This window comes from Microplitis mediator, chromosome 11, assembly GCF_029852145.1.
Source record: "Microplitis mediator isolate UGA2020A chromosome 11, iyMicMedi2.1, whole genome shotgun sequence".
Lineage (NCBI taxonomy): Eukaryota > Metazoa > Arthropoda > Insecta > Hymenoptera > Braconidae > Microplitis > Microplitis mediator.
This window is the reverse complement of record NC_079979.1, coordinates 7446908-7459276: the sequence shown is the minus strand read 5'-3', so window position 1 is coordinate 7459276 and position 12369 is coordinate 7446908. Positions and strand designations below refer to the sequence as shown.

The window sequence follows — 12369 nt, the reverse complement described above, 5'->3', positions numbered from 1 at the left end:
CTGGAGAACTAGGTTGCCTCTACGGGCTTAAATGCGCGGTTTTATCATTATATCTATCCGCTGTAACTGTGGACGGGAATAAATTCCATCGCCCTCGTTTGTTGACATCGAGAGTATATTGTTTGTGAAATTTTTCTAAGTCCCGAGTTATAAAGTCAAAGGAAATCGAGTAAAAATAATTTTATCAAATGTAAAAATTGAATTTAAAGGAAAAGAATTCGTTTAAGATGTTAAGTAAACACTAACTACCGAGAACTTAGCCGTGCGAGCGACGGTAATCCGGGCGGACGGATAGAAAATGAAAGAATGAACGATTGAAATATTAGAGTTTGATTCATTTTCAGCTAATATTTCTCGTATTTCAGTTTATTTTATAATTCTTTCAATCTCTTGAATCTTTTAAACGATTCATTTGAAATCTCTATAAGCGTTTTTATTTTATTTCCTTTGATTTTGCCTGCTCAGGACTTAGAATAATTTTCGCTCGGGCGCGCATTCACATACTTATATAGTACATCCATATACTTTTATACCTCGCTACATTCATCCAACTTAAACTTTAAAAACACAGCCATATAAGTATAAATAATAATAATAACTTATTGCTAAAGGAAAATAATGATGTTTATAATAAGAAAAATAAACCCAATAGCGTATAAAAAATAATACAAGAAATTAGGCGTAAACAAAGTATGAGTTTTAATAATAATAGTATAAGAAAATTAATAGTCATATAAATAAGAAATAGTATTTAAGTCAGAATAGTAATAAGAAATAGTAATAGTAAAGTAGTAATTAGTTTGTTTAAGCAAAAACACATATAGTATTAGAATTTTAGTCCTAGTTTTAAGTATAGTAATCATACTAGTTTTTAAGTAATTATAGTAACAATAAGCATAGTAACATATAAACGATAAGTAGTCATATTAATAAGAATATTAGATTAAGCACAAATTATCACAATCACAAATCACAGGTGCCCTCAAATACTGGTCATCTCCATCCCACCATCACAACATTCATATTTTAATGTCGGATGTGTTCTGCGATTGTGTATCATTCTTAGTTTAACTTCAGCTTTGCAATAACTGCAGATACAAACATGCCTGCAGGTTGAATAGGCTGATTTCGGCGTATTTGATTGGCAAGTAAGGCAAGGTGTTTTACCCACTTCAGCAGGAACGTCTCCAAAATTTCTTGTACTTAATTCAGTATCATCAAAAGGTTCATCACTTTCAGACTCTGATAAGAGCCCAATTTCTCCAGCTGAGAAGAAAAAAAAACTAATTAATCGTAGGTATTAACAATTTTCTTTCCGTAAATAAAATTATATTAAAGATATTTGAAATTGACGTCACAACCATAATATACTATCTCATCGTCAGGCGATGAAGTATGAAGAGTTAAAATATTTCTGACGTTCACAGCAATTAAATCTACATGAGAACTACCTCTGTCAAGTAGTTCATTGACTGAAGCTATAATAATAATAAATGAAATAATTTTTAGTTCGTACAAAAAAACTTTTTTAAAATTGAATCGAGATTGGAAGAATATAAAAGTAGTACCAATCAAGCACCCGTTAACAGTAGTACACCCAGAGGCCCGGGAATGGGGGACTCGGTCCTTCGTCAAACATGTCGAGATGATTCATTACTTGTAGTTATTGAACTTGATGGATTAAATTCTGGTACACGATGATTTAAATCATCTAGTTCATCGTCACCATTTTCGTACTCATTATAACGTTATATTTCAGGTAGATGAGCTGCAATGTCAGGATCCTGAAGATCTGCTGAACGGGAAGCGTCTTGTTGTGTATGGTCATCATTGTTGGCTAAAAAAGAAAAAATCAAATTTTCCAGTATAATCAAAGTAAAATAATAACCAAGGCCATGATTGTTTCATGTGTAATTTTCGATAATAATACTTACGTTGTGGCCGAGTGACAGCAATCACAATCAGCTCATGAAAATAATCATCAACAGCTGAGTCTATAAATTCTCTTAACGTGTACCTGTAAGTTATTGACATAAAAAATAACTCTTCACCTTACTCTTTATCAGACTACGCTGTTCAAATTTTTTTTTTAATTTTCAAGAAATATTGTCATGGAAGTTGAATAAAATTCATCGATTTCACACACAATGTGATTATTTCAACGTACGTATTCTATATAATTTATCAAGATATTGAGTTAGATTTGAATTTGAAAAATTTTTGAAATACTGCACTCACTTTTTTAGGTAGATTTTTTTAAAAATCTAAATATCGTATTTGTCCTCATGGTCAATTTTTCAAGGAATTTCGTCATAAACTATCATAATTAGTTGAGTAGAGTTTAAAAATACCATTCGTTAAAAAATTTATATATGTATGTTGTGACGTTATTTTTCGTCAAATCAAAGTAGGCGTCACAGACACTATCGAGTTTTATTGTATTTACGAGCATGGTAACTCAAGACTTATAATTTAGCTTACAGTAATTCATGATTTTGATGCAGATTTTTGATTTAAGTTACAGTTTAAGAATTTAATATGGAGCAACGTCTGGCTACAGTTATGGGTTTTTGTAAGAAAAATTATAATAAAGAATTAGAATCAGAGTTATGGAAATCGAATATGGAATATAAGTTGCGATTAAAGTTTCGGAAATGATAAATGTTGGGTTTTGGATTTGGTATTTTGAGTATGTGGACGAGTCAGTGTTACCGTAGAGCGGGACTTTAATTAGTCACCTGGTATCATCCGGTGATAGAACCTAGTTCTATGCCTCTGAGACTTCTTGGCTGATTGCAGAAGTCTAGCTGAGATGCTAGCGCTCCAGTATATACGGAATTTGACGGATGCAGAATGGGATCAGTTTTGGAGTTTTAGTTTGGCAGGCCTCAACAGCAATTTTGTGACCGTTGCTGTTGTGGAAGCCGTTTGGTCATTCTTGAATTATTTAGTTTGACAGGCCTCAGAAGACAAGCCATGACCACTTGTACCGCTGAGAAAGTCATAGGTCACTTAGTTTAAGTTTTATGATCCCAGCTGAAAAGGATATCCATACTCAGAATGGGTTTAGTGAGTACGTTTGGTGAGGACTTGAGCCTCCAGTTACCGATATAGTTAAGATTGAGTTTGATTTAGGAATTTAGAATATAGAGGTCAGTTATTGATAACGATAAGATCGAGTTTGGGGTTATGAATTTGGAATTGAGAGAGAGAAGTCGAAGGGAGACCTTCGAATAGTACGGACGTGAGCAATCGACTCTAGTCGCTTGAAGCGAGTTACGTGTGCAGTAATGGCGCTATAGTTCAGGGCATTGCGGAAAGCTACAGATTAAGATTATTGTTACAGGAGTATTATTTGAACAGTGTAAGACGTTACTTGATATTTATTCATCAGTAATCAGGTATGAAATAATTATTATAATTAATTAATCGAGTTTGAGCCGAAGTCTTGAGGTATTATGCTACTGTTTTGATTAAAGAAAATGTTTAACATCTGAGAGAATTATGAGAATATTGTTACAATTTAGAGTCATGTCCACGATTCATTGTTACTATTGTTTTTATTAATAATCATAAGAAATGTGTTCAGTTATTAAACTAATTATTGACTAATTAACATCAAAATGAGACCCGTGAACGTTAGTTTTACGATTTAGTTAAAGAAAATGTTCTAGAGTATCGAATCCATAATTATTGTTCTAGCTTACCAAATATTATTTGATTATCGTTTAGTTCTAGTTAATTAAATAATTTATTTATAAAATATCGACACATATCATTTAGATGTCAATTTACTTTTTATTAAGATTAATTTTATTAGAGTCAGCATTTGTTATAGAGTGAAATTATTTGTATTAAGCTACAGTATTTTGTTTATTGTTAAATAGAGTTTTGAAATTATTGTTGTTAAATAAAAAATTGCAAATTCACGAATAATCTACATGACTTTAGAATGATGTGACCCGGACCACTCCCTCTCTCCATAAACCTACACACTGAGCGACACCATGGCATACCGTAACTCTGTTTTTAGTTGTCCGATCTCTGTTTTGTTTTTGCTTAAAAGTCTGAGCATTTAGTTAAGTTTTAGTTTTAATTATGCGTGGCTTTGGTGATAACTCCACAGATCAAAAAAATTTGGAAAATCCAAAAGTGCACGACTTGTAATGCTCATTTATTATGAAATAATAAATAACAATCAAAAAATTGCGGGAAGTGCAAATAAATTTAAAATATATACAATTCTCTTTCATTAAAATTTGTTATGTTTTTTTTTTTTTTTTTTTTTTTTTATATTAGTATTTTTTTATAATTATGAAAGAACTTATTTGAAATATCTCGATTAATAACAAGAAAAAAATATATGTAAATAAAAAAAAAAATAAAAAAAAATCGAATTGAAAAAATTCAGGCTTACCAATTAGCAAAAAAAAACAGCTGTACTAGGAAGGTAATGTGCAAGCGCCCCTGGTGCAATAAATGTACTTATAATGTATAGATATATCACCATTCATGTTAATTTTACATAGATATATATAGATATAGTTATCCAACCTTTTTAATTCTTTTATTAATTGTAATTAAACGACATTGAGTTACCTAGTCATTCGCAATTGGGGACCTACAAATCGTTCAAAGAATTGCAAAAAAAAAAAAAAATGATTAAATTACTGAATTTTTTTGCAAGTTATCATGTATATGGAATCCGTACTTGACAGGAAATTTTTTGAAACTATTTTGATGTTTTTTCCGGTTTTATTGAACTAAATCAATTTTTGAAAAGTATGGAACTAATCTCCATTAAATTATCTTTAAAGTAGTATGCAAAATGTCTTAATTCCGTGAACTAACAAGGGTATAATAATTGAAATAGTCGCCGAAGTGAGGCGAAAAAAATTTTTCGATTGTAAAGCACGAGTCGTGCAATTATGCAGTTTTATTTATGCGTGGTTTTGAGATAATTCCACAGATCAAAAATTTATCTAATTCCATGATTTACTGGTTTGGTGATTCCAGTGATAAAAATGACCTGGCGCCCTGTCAGTATTGAGGTTGGGGGCTAAAGGCAGAGAACGAAGTTGTAACGCAGAAATCAGCGTCTAGTTTTTGTGTTATAATGTATATTATATATTATTATATATAGTATATAGTGTAGATGTACATCTTATGGTGATCCAAAAAATAACAAATTTATTTAACTTCCCGCTGAGAAAATCGACGATTTTCCAAAAATTCGGGAAGTTATTGGTTTCACCCCGATTTTCAAAAACCGGGTTTTCATCATGTCGACATTTGAAGGTTCTAGGATGCTATTCTGACATTTTCAGAGCGATGTGTGTGTGTGTGTGTGTGTGTGTGTGTGTGTGTGTGTGTGTGTGTGTGTGTGTGTGTGTGTGTGTGTGTGTGTGTGTGTGTGTGTGTGTGTGTGTGGATGTGTGTGTGTGGATGTAATCCTCTCATATCTTTTTGATGAATGAACCGATTTAGATGGTTCTTGCAGCATTCGAATGATATCTTCTGAACTTAGATTTTCAAAAAAAATTAGGACCATTTAGTCTAATAAACTCTGAGATATTTAAGAAATACGAAAAAAAAAAACTTTTTTTTTCGATTCTTTTGGATATTGTGAAAACTGTTAGATCGGTTACGTAACAAATGATTCAAAGACATATGATCCGACGACGTTTGGTCCACATGACATTTGGTCTGCACGACATTATATCCACGGACAAATAAACCTTAAGACATTTTATCCAAAGATAACTCATACATGTAAATTAACAATAGATTACCAATAAACATTGATAATAATAATAATAATAATATAAATAATCAAATCTTACTTCATCACAATAATTTTATGAAAATATTTATTCACATTTATTAACATTAATTAACACAAATGATTTGATTATTAATGACAAAACATTTGATAATAATACCTATTTAATTGAGATCACAGGAACATATAATTTTTACCTTATCGTTAGATCCAATGTAAAAAATAATTAATTAATATTTTGTTACGTCCAGCTAAAATGCTGAACGCTGTATTTTATTAATAATTTCTGTTTTATTTTGTAAAATTGAGCCGACGACCAGATTTTATTTTTTTTATTATCATTTTTATGTTTCGATAATATTTAGTGATAAGACATGACGAATGTAAAATGCTCTTAAGGGATTTAGACTTGTTTGCTTTGACATTTTTTTTGAAATGCTAGAGCAAACACCTAAATGTAATTACAATGACCCCTCAGGCAATTGTAAAGGCCCAAAGGCCAGCTGAAAACACTTTTCGTAGAAACCCAAAAATATTTTTATCAAAAAAGTGTACGTGGAATATATTTTTAGTTATAAAAAAAAATAATCTTAATCCCTCACTTTATCTTTGAGTGCACTTTTGTCGAGACATCTTGGCATCATGAAACAAATAGAAAAATTAAATTTTGACGACGAAATAGTCATGACATAAAATATAAAAAAATATTCAAATAAACAATTTAAAAGAATAAATAACAATCGAACAAATAATTTTTGAAACGTAATATCCAAATAATAAAATTCTAAAAAAAATAATTAATAACCAAATAAATAATTTCTAAAACGTAATATTTCTTAGATTCAAATATTAAAAGAATAACTAATAATCAAATAAATAGAGTCGGCTGCTAGCCACCTATTTTAAATTCAAATTAGGATTTAATTGATTAACAAAAATAGTAGAAAACTTATAACAATAAATAAATAAAATAGGCTCAACGCCAATCAAAAAAATGTAATGTTAATTAAAATGAATATTTTAAGTTAACAAATCATAATATTACAAAGAATAATAAATAAATTTAAACATTTAAATTTAAAATATTGTTATAAGTAAAAATTTGTACATGTGGATGGATGTGTGGGTGCGCACGCACATAGGCCCACATAGGGGTGTGCCCTTACCGCTTTCCTAAGGTGAAAATCTTAGAGAAAGGGAAAGGACCCATAGGAACTGTGTTCCGATTGGACACAGTTTCCCCCAAACAATAGACGAAATAGGATCCGATAAGAAATTATAAAAACGGTCGTAAAACAAAAAAAAAAGGCCATTCGGCAGCCGAAATGGAAGGTAGATTTTCCAATTAATCTATATAAAAAGTTTCATACATACATATCTTGTGATACATGTTAGTGTATAATAGCCATGATATGAAATTAGGCTCGTTTTCTAAGAGTGAGAGTAAAAAAAGACAACGACTATTTTCGATAGAGAACTTCAGATAGTTGATTTGACAAAACATTATATAGGTAATGTACTAAACTAACCTTCACGTAAACAAAGTATAGAAATTTTAATTAGTATGAGATCATAATTGTAATTACTATTACGATGGCAAGATCAGTTATAATTATCGGACGTACAGGTACGATTGAAACAGCATAAATAATAAAAAAAATACTTTTGAAATATAAAATAGCAGTGAAATTTACAGGTTATTTTCTTCACACTATAATACAACTGACAAAATTGTATTATAATGGGAAATGCATAAGTTATGTGAAATGAAAACCATATTTTCAACATTTTTTGATTCCATTAAAATTTTTAAGGCTATCAAATTATTGGAAGAAATGGTCAAAACATTAAGTTTAAGGTATTTAATTAAAGCTTATTAGACAAGCTTTCAAATACTTTTTACTGAAATTGTCTATCAGTTTTAGTTTTAATGTTATATGAACTTCAACAGTGAATAAAAACTGATTTTTTCGAAAATTCGTGGAAATTTCAAACAGCCATAACTTCACAACTATTCGAACGATTCAGCCCATCTTTGAACTTGATCAAGATAATCGCCTATAGAATAAGTGTGGAAAATTTCATTGAGATCCGATAAGAACTGTAGGTGCTATCGTAATGACAAGACCAGTTATAATCATACGTCGTAGAGGTACATTTGATACATCATAAGTAATAAAAGAAATACTTTTAAAATATAAAATAGCTGTGAAATTTACAGGTTATTTTGTGAACAATAAAATACAACTGACGAAATTTGATTATAATGGGAAATGCATAAATGATGTTGAATGAAAACCATATTTTCAACATTTTTTGATTCCATTAAAATTTTCAAGGCTATCAAATTATTTGAAGAAATGGTCAAAACATCAAGTTTAAGGTCACAAATTAAAGCTTATTAGACAAGCTTTCGAATACTTTTTACGGAAATTATCTATGAGTTTTAGTTTTAAAGTTATATGAACTTGAAAGTGGATAAAATTTTTTTTTTTGAAAAATCGTGGGAATTTGAAAGAGCTATATCTTCTAAACTAATCGAACGATTTAGCCCATCTTCGAACTTAACCGTGGTAATCGCCCATAGAATAAGTGTAAAAAATTTCATTAGGATCCGATAAGGATTCTAGGCGCAATCGTGTTCTCAAAACTTGGTTCTATTACATATATACATATATATATATATATATATATATATATATATATATATATATATATATATACATACATATATAAATTTTTCAACGAATGGTATTTTCGAACTCTACTCAACTAATTATGGTAGGTTGTGACAAAATTCCTTGAAAAATCGACCATGAGGACAAATACAATACCTAGATTTTTAAAAAAATCTACCTAATAGTTAGTCCCAGACAAGAGGTCCATTGAGGCAGTGAAGTTCAAGTCACAGTGTCTTCACAAAATTTAAGTTACACTAGTTCCGTACTAGTTCAGCTTTATACAAGTGTTCTCACACTTAAATTTTATTTACGCTAGTTCCGTACTAGTTCAGTTCTATATACAGCGTCCTCACGCTTCCACACTTGTTCCGTACTAGTTTATATTATACAAGTGTCCGCACACTTACATTATTAAGAATTTTCTTTAAATTAGTGGTTTTATAAGTTTGAATTCAACTGTTAAAGTAAATTGTTAGCAAAGGTAATACCTAGAGTCAGTGAAAATTACGATCGTACAAACATCCAGTTGCTGCGACTACAGGTACTGTAAATTTTAAGTTTATGTTGAATTAAAATCAAGAACATTTCCAACACACGGAAATACCGAAAAAATGTATTGTATTCAAAATTCTGTAGTCCTCTCTAGTTATTAGAACGAATCTTATTGTAAATTAGAGTCGGCTGACTAGCCACCTAATACTTTCAGAAAATAATATCAAGTTTATTGTATTCATATTATCGAATTTTTCAATTTTATAATATATAGTAATTTAATTTGTACATCAAACATCTTTTATTTCAACACACCTCCCAGATAATTACACTCAGTGTGATCCCGGTGTATTGGTCGAAAGACTAGGGCCGAAAATAATAAAAATAATAAATTATGTCCAAAATCACGATACACACCACATTTTGGACGTAACAATTTATCAATATAAATTATATAGTAATTAATCATAAAATTATAGAATTGCAAAGTAAACAACATATGATTCTTAGTATTTATAAAATATCAATAATTATGTCAATGAAACCACAGAAGCGAAATTTTTTAAATATTTCAATTTATGCTTAAAATCACATTGTTCAACCATTTTTTTCAGCCGTTCATCTTTATCAGCATATATTTTACGACGTTTTGTGATGACATTTGCTCCAGTATTAATTTGTAATATATTTGTTTCCGTAATAACCTGTTCAGCTTTTATTACACGAATCAACGCACTGAAAATTTCATGATTGACGCCGACTTTTTTATTAAACGAATGGTGCCAACCCTCAACACCGTTGTTCGAACGCAAATCATCTTCAATGACTACTTGATAGTAATTCCACGTGGTTATTGAGAATAATGGCTTCTTACGATTATTACCATTACGTCGAAGTTCACCGATCCATGTTCGCTAAAAATATACCATGAAATCATTTAATACATCGTCATTATCATCAAAAAATTTAGTTGCAGTAATTTCTTCGTATCCAGCAATTACATTATCTGGAGGCAAAAATGCTAATGACATGAGCATTTTAATATTCAATGAAAATTTCAGGTCAGCATTGTAATTTACTTTTTAACCACACGATTGTATGTGTCTCCATACACATTGTGTGAAATGAAATAGACATCCAGATATCTTACAATTAGGAAAATTTTTTTCAACTGCTAGCATAAAAGCACGCTCGAAATCAATTAAAATCCGTTGTGGATTTAAATTTGGGTTACGATCTTTCAACACTGACAACGCTGCATCATACATTTTTGTGATTTATTTGGCGCTAAAATGTACACCAACGGTAACAATTTACCTTGGTACATACCATGTATCGTATAGAGCTGTGTAAATAGTAATGGCACAGCATTAAAAGTCCCATCACAACACCATTGCGCACAATCCTCCAACAACTCTAAATTTTCAGCTGTACTGTATATGAGAAAACGATCACGACCTCTACCACTATCATGTAATAAAAAAGATTTTCCACTTTCAGTTAACTTATACTCTTCAGGAATGATTAATTCTTCAATAGAATTTGGATTCACTTCAACGATATTATCATTTTTTTTCGCTCGCTGAACTGTCCGTGTCATAGATTTAATAGATGGTAATTTAGCTTTTACAGGTGATGATATTTTAGACAGTACATTAGCAATCGTGATTGAATTACAAGTATTACTTCGAGTAGCTTTTTTTTTAATGTTTCCTCGACTTTTTTTCCAGCAACTTCAGCAACATCGACAGCATGAGTATGTTTAGGAATATCACTATAGATTTCACCTATAATGTTTCGAAGTTAAATACTATTTATTGCGAATACTATTTATAGTAATGATATTTATACAAATAATAATAATAACAACATTAATAATAATATGAATAACAAAATTAAATTACCGGTGCGCTTCTCGCTTGTTGTGTGTGTAATGGCTGAACATGACAAACGCCGGTATTCGTAACAACGCCAAGTCACGGTTGTTTTATTTGTACTTTTTTTGTGTACAAATATCCTTCATGTATGAGCATCGGTACACCACGCTGTGATCGTACAAATTTAAGGACCATTTCAATAAATAAATACTAATATTAATTAGAAATAGTTAGGAATAATATCAACTTCTTCAATGTACAACTAGGAACACGTGTATACGTTAATAATTCAATTGCACAAATTAACATGTTTATGATTAGATGTGTGGGGCCTCCGGCGGGATATATTTTCACTTGGATCAATTGTCGCAAGGATCAATTGTCGGCAGATCAATTATCGACGGATCAAATGTCGCACGGATAGAATGTCGCGGATCATTTGTCGTCGGATCATCGGTCGTGTCACCGTTGGATCGATCAATTCCAAAATCTAATCAGCTCTAGACCTCAATAGAACGCGCCGATTGCCACCTCAACCGTCTCAATCGGATAATCCGTTCGAGAGATATCGTCGACGAAAGAATGAAAAGAAATCGTTTTTTTTTCGTTTTTCGTGAATATTTCGGAAACTATCGAATCAATCGATTAAAAGATCTTATCAGCTCCAGAACTCGATAAAAGCATCCAATTGCTGCCAAAAACGTCTCAATGAGATAATCAATGCGAGAGATATCGTCAACGAAATAATAAATGTAAAATCTACATCAGCTATTTTCATTGAATAACATTACAATCACTGAACAAGATTACTCAAAACTAATATATTCTGTTCTATGTAAAGATGTGGCGAGAAAGCTGAATTTAGTTGAGCTTTTCTTGCCGGGTTATATCAGCGTCAAAGTCACTTGAACAATTACATCGATTATAACCCTGGTGAAAATTTTTCGGACTTCTGTCTCAAAAACTCAATTCTAGAGTCATAAAGACTTTTTTAGACAAAAGTCCGAAAAATTTTCACCAGGGAATCAATCTTTTCAAAACAACAATCAGCTGTTACTTTTTGATTTCATAAATGTAGCGAGTGCAAACATTAATATTGAGAAATATCAGATAGGTTTTTGTTTTACGTTACCAGTTATAATATCGACTGTTTCTTTGATTTTTTGACTCTTGATTGCCAAGTTGGCCGCAACTTGGCGACAATCAATCTACTGCCGCAACCTGTCACCAAGTTGACATTTCCATAAGTTGATGGCAACTTGCTGCGAAAGTTGTCAACAGCTTTCACCTTTTGTTACCGTTGACTGCAAGTAGACTACAAGTTTCTCATAAAGTTTTCGACAGATTGCAGCGGTAGATTGTCGCCAAATTTCTGGTAGACTTGGAGTTTATTTGCAGTCAACAGTTACAAAAGCTGAAAGTTGTCGACAACTCATCGTCAAGTTGATTGCAACTCATCTACACCAACTTTCTGATCAGAAACTCTCGTTATCGAGGGAAATATTTACAATGGGTTTTGAAGTAAATATCAATTATA

General features: G+C 31.0%; 1 protein-coding gene across 1 annotated transcript; it reads right to left on the bottom strand.

Annotated features, from left to right (window-relative positions):
- Nucleotides 1–1748: 1748 nt before the first annotated feature.
- On the bottom strand, nucleotides 1749–9992 carry LOC130676899 (uncharacterized). Its single transcript, XM_057483408.1, has 3 exons — nucleotides 9957–9992; nucleotides 9548–9869; nucleotides 1749–1837 (listed from the first exon to the last, which is right to left on the bottom strand). Exons 1-3 carry the CDS (start codon nucleotides 9990–9992, stop codon nucleotides 1749–1751), a joined length of 447 nt encoding a protein of 148 aa, XP_057339391.1.
- Between the last annotated feature and the right edge of the window lie 2377 nt (nucleotides 9993–12369).

Coding starts and splice junctions, on each gene's coding strand:
- LOC130676899 (XM_057483408.1), bottom strand. CDS start 9,992: ATGCTCATGTCATTAGCATTTTTGCCTCCAGATAAT. Junction 9,870..9,956: donor CATTTTTGCCTCCAGATAAT/GTAATTGCTGGA, acceptor GTATATTTTTAG/CGAACATGGATCGGTGAACT. Junction 1,838..9,547: donor GAAAAAAATGGTTGAACAAT/GTGATTTTAAGC, acceptor TTTCTTTTTTAG/CCAACAATGATGACCATACA.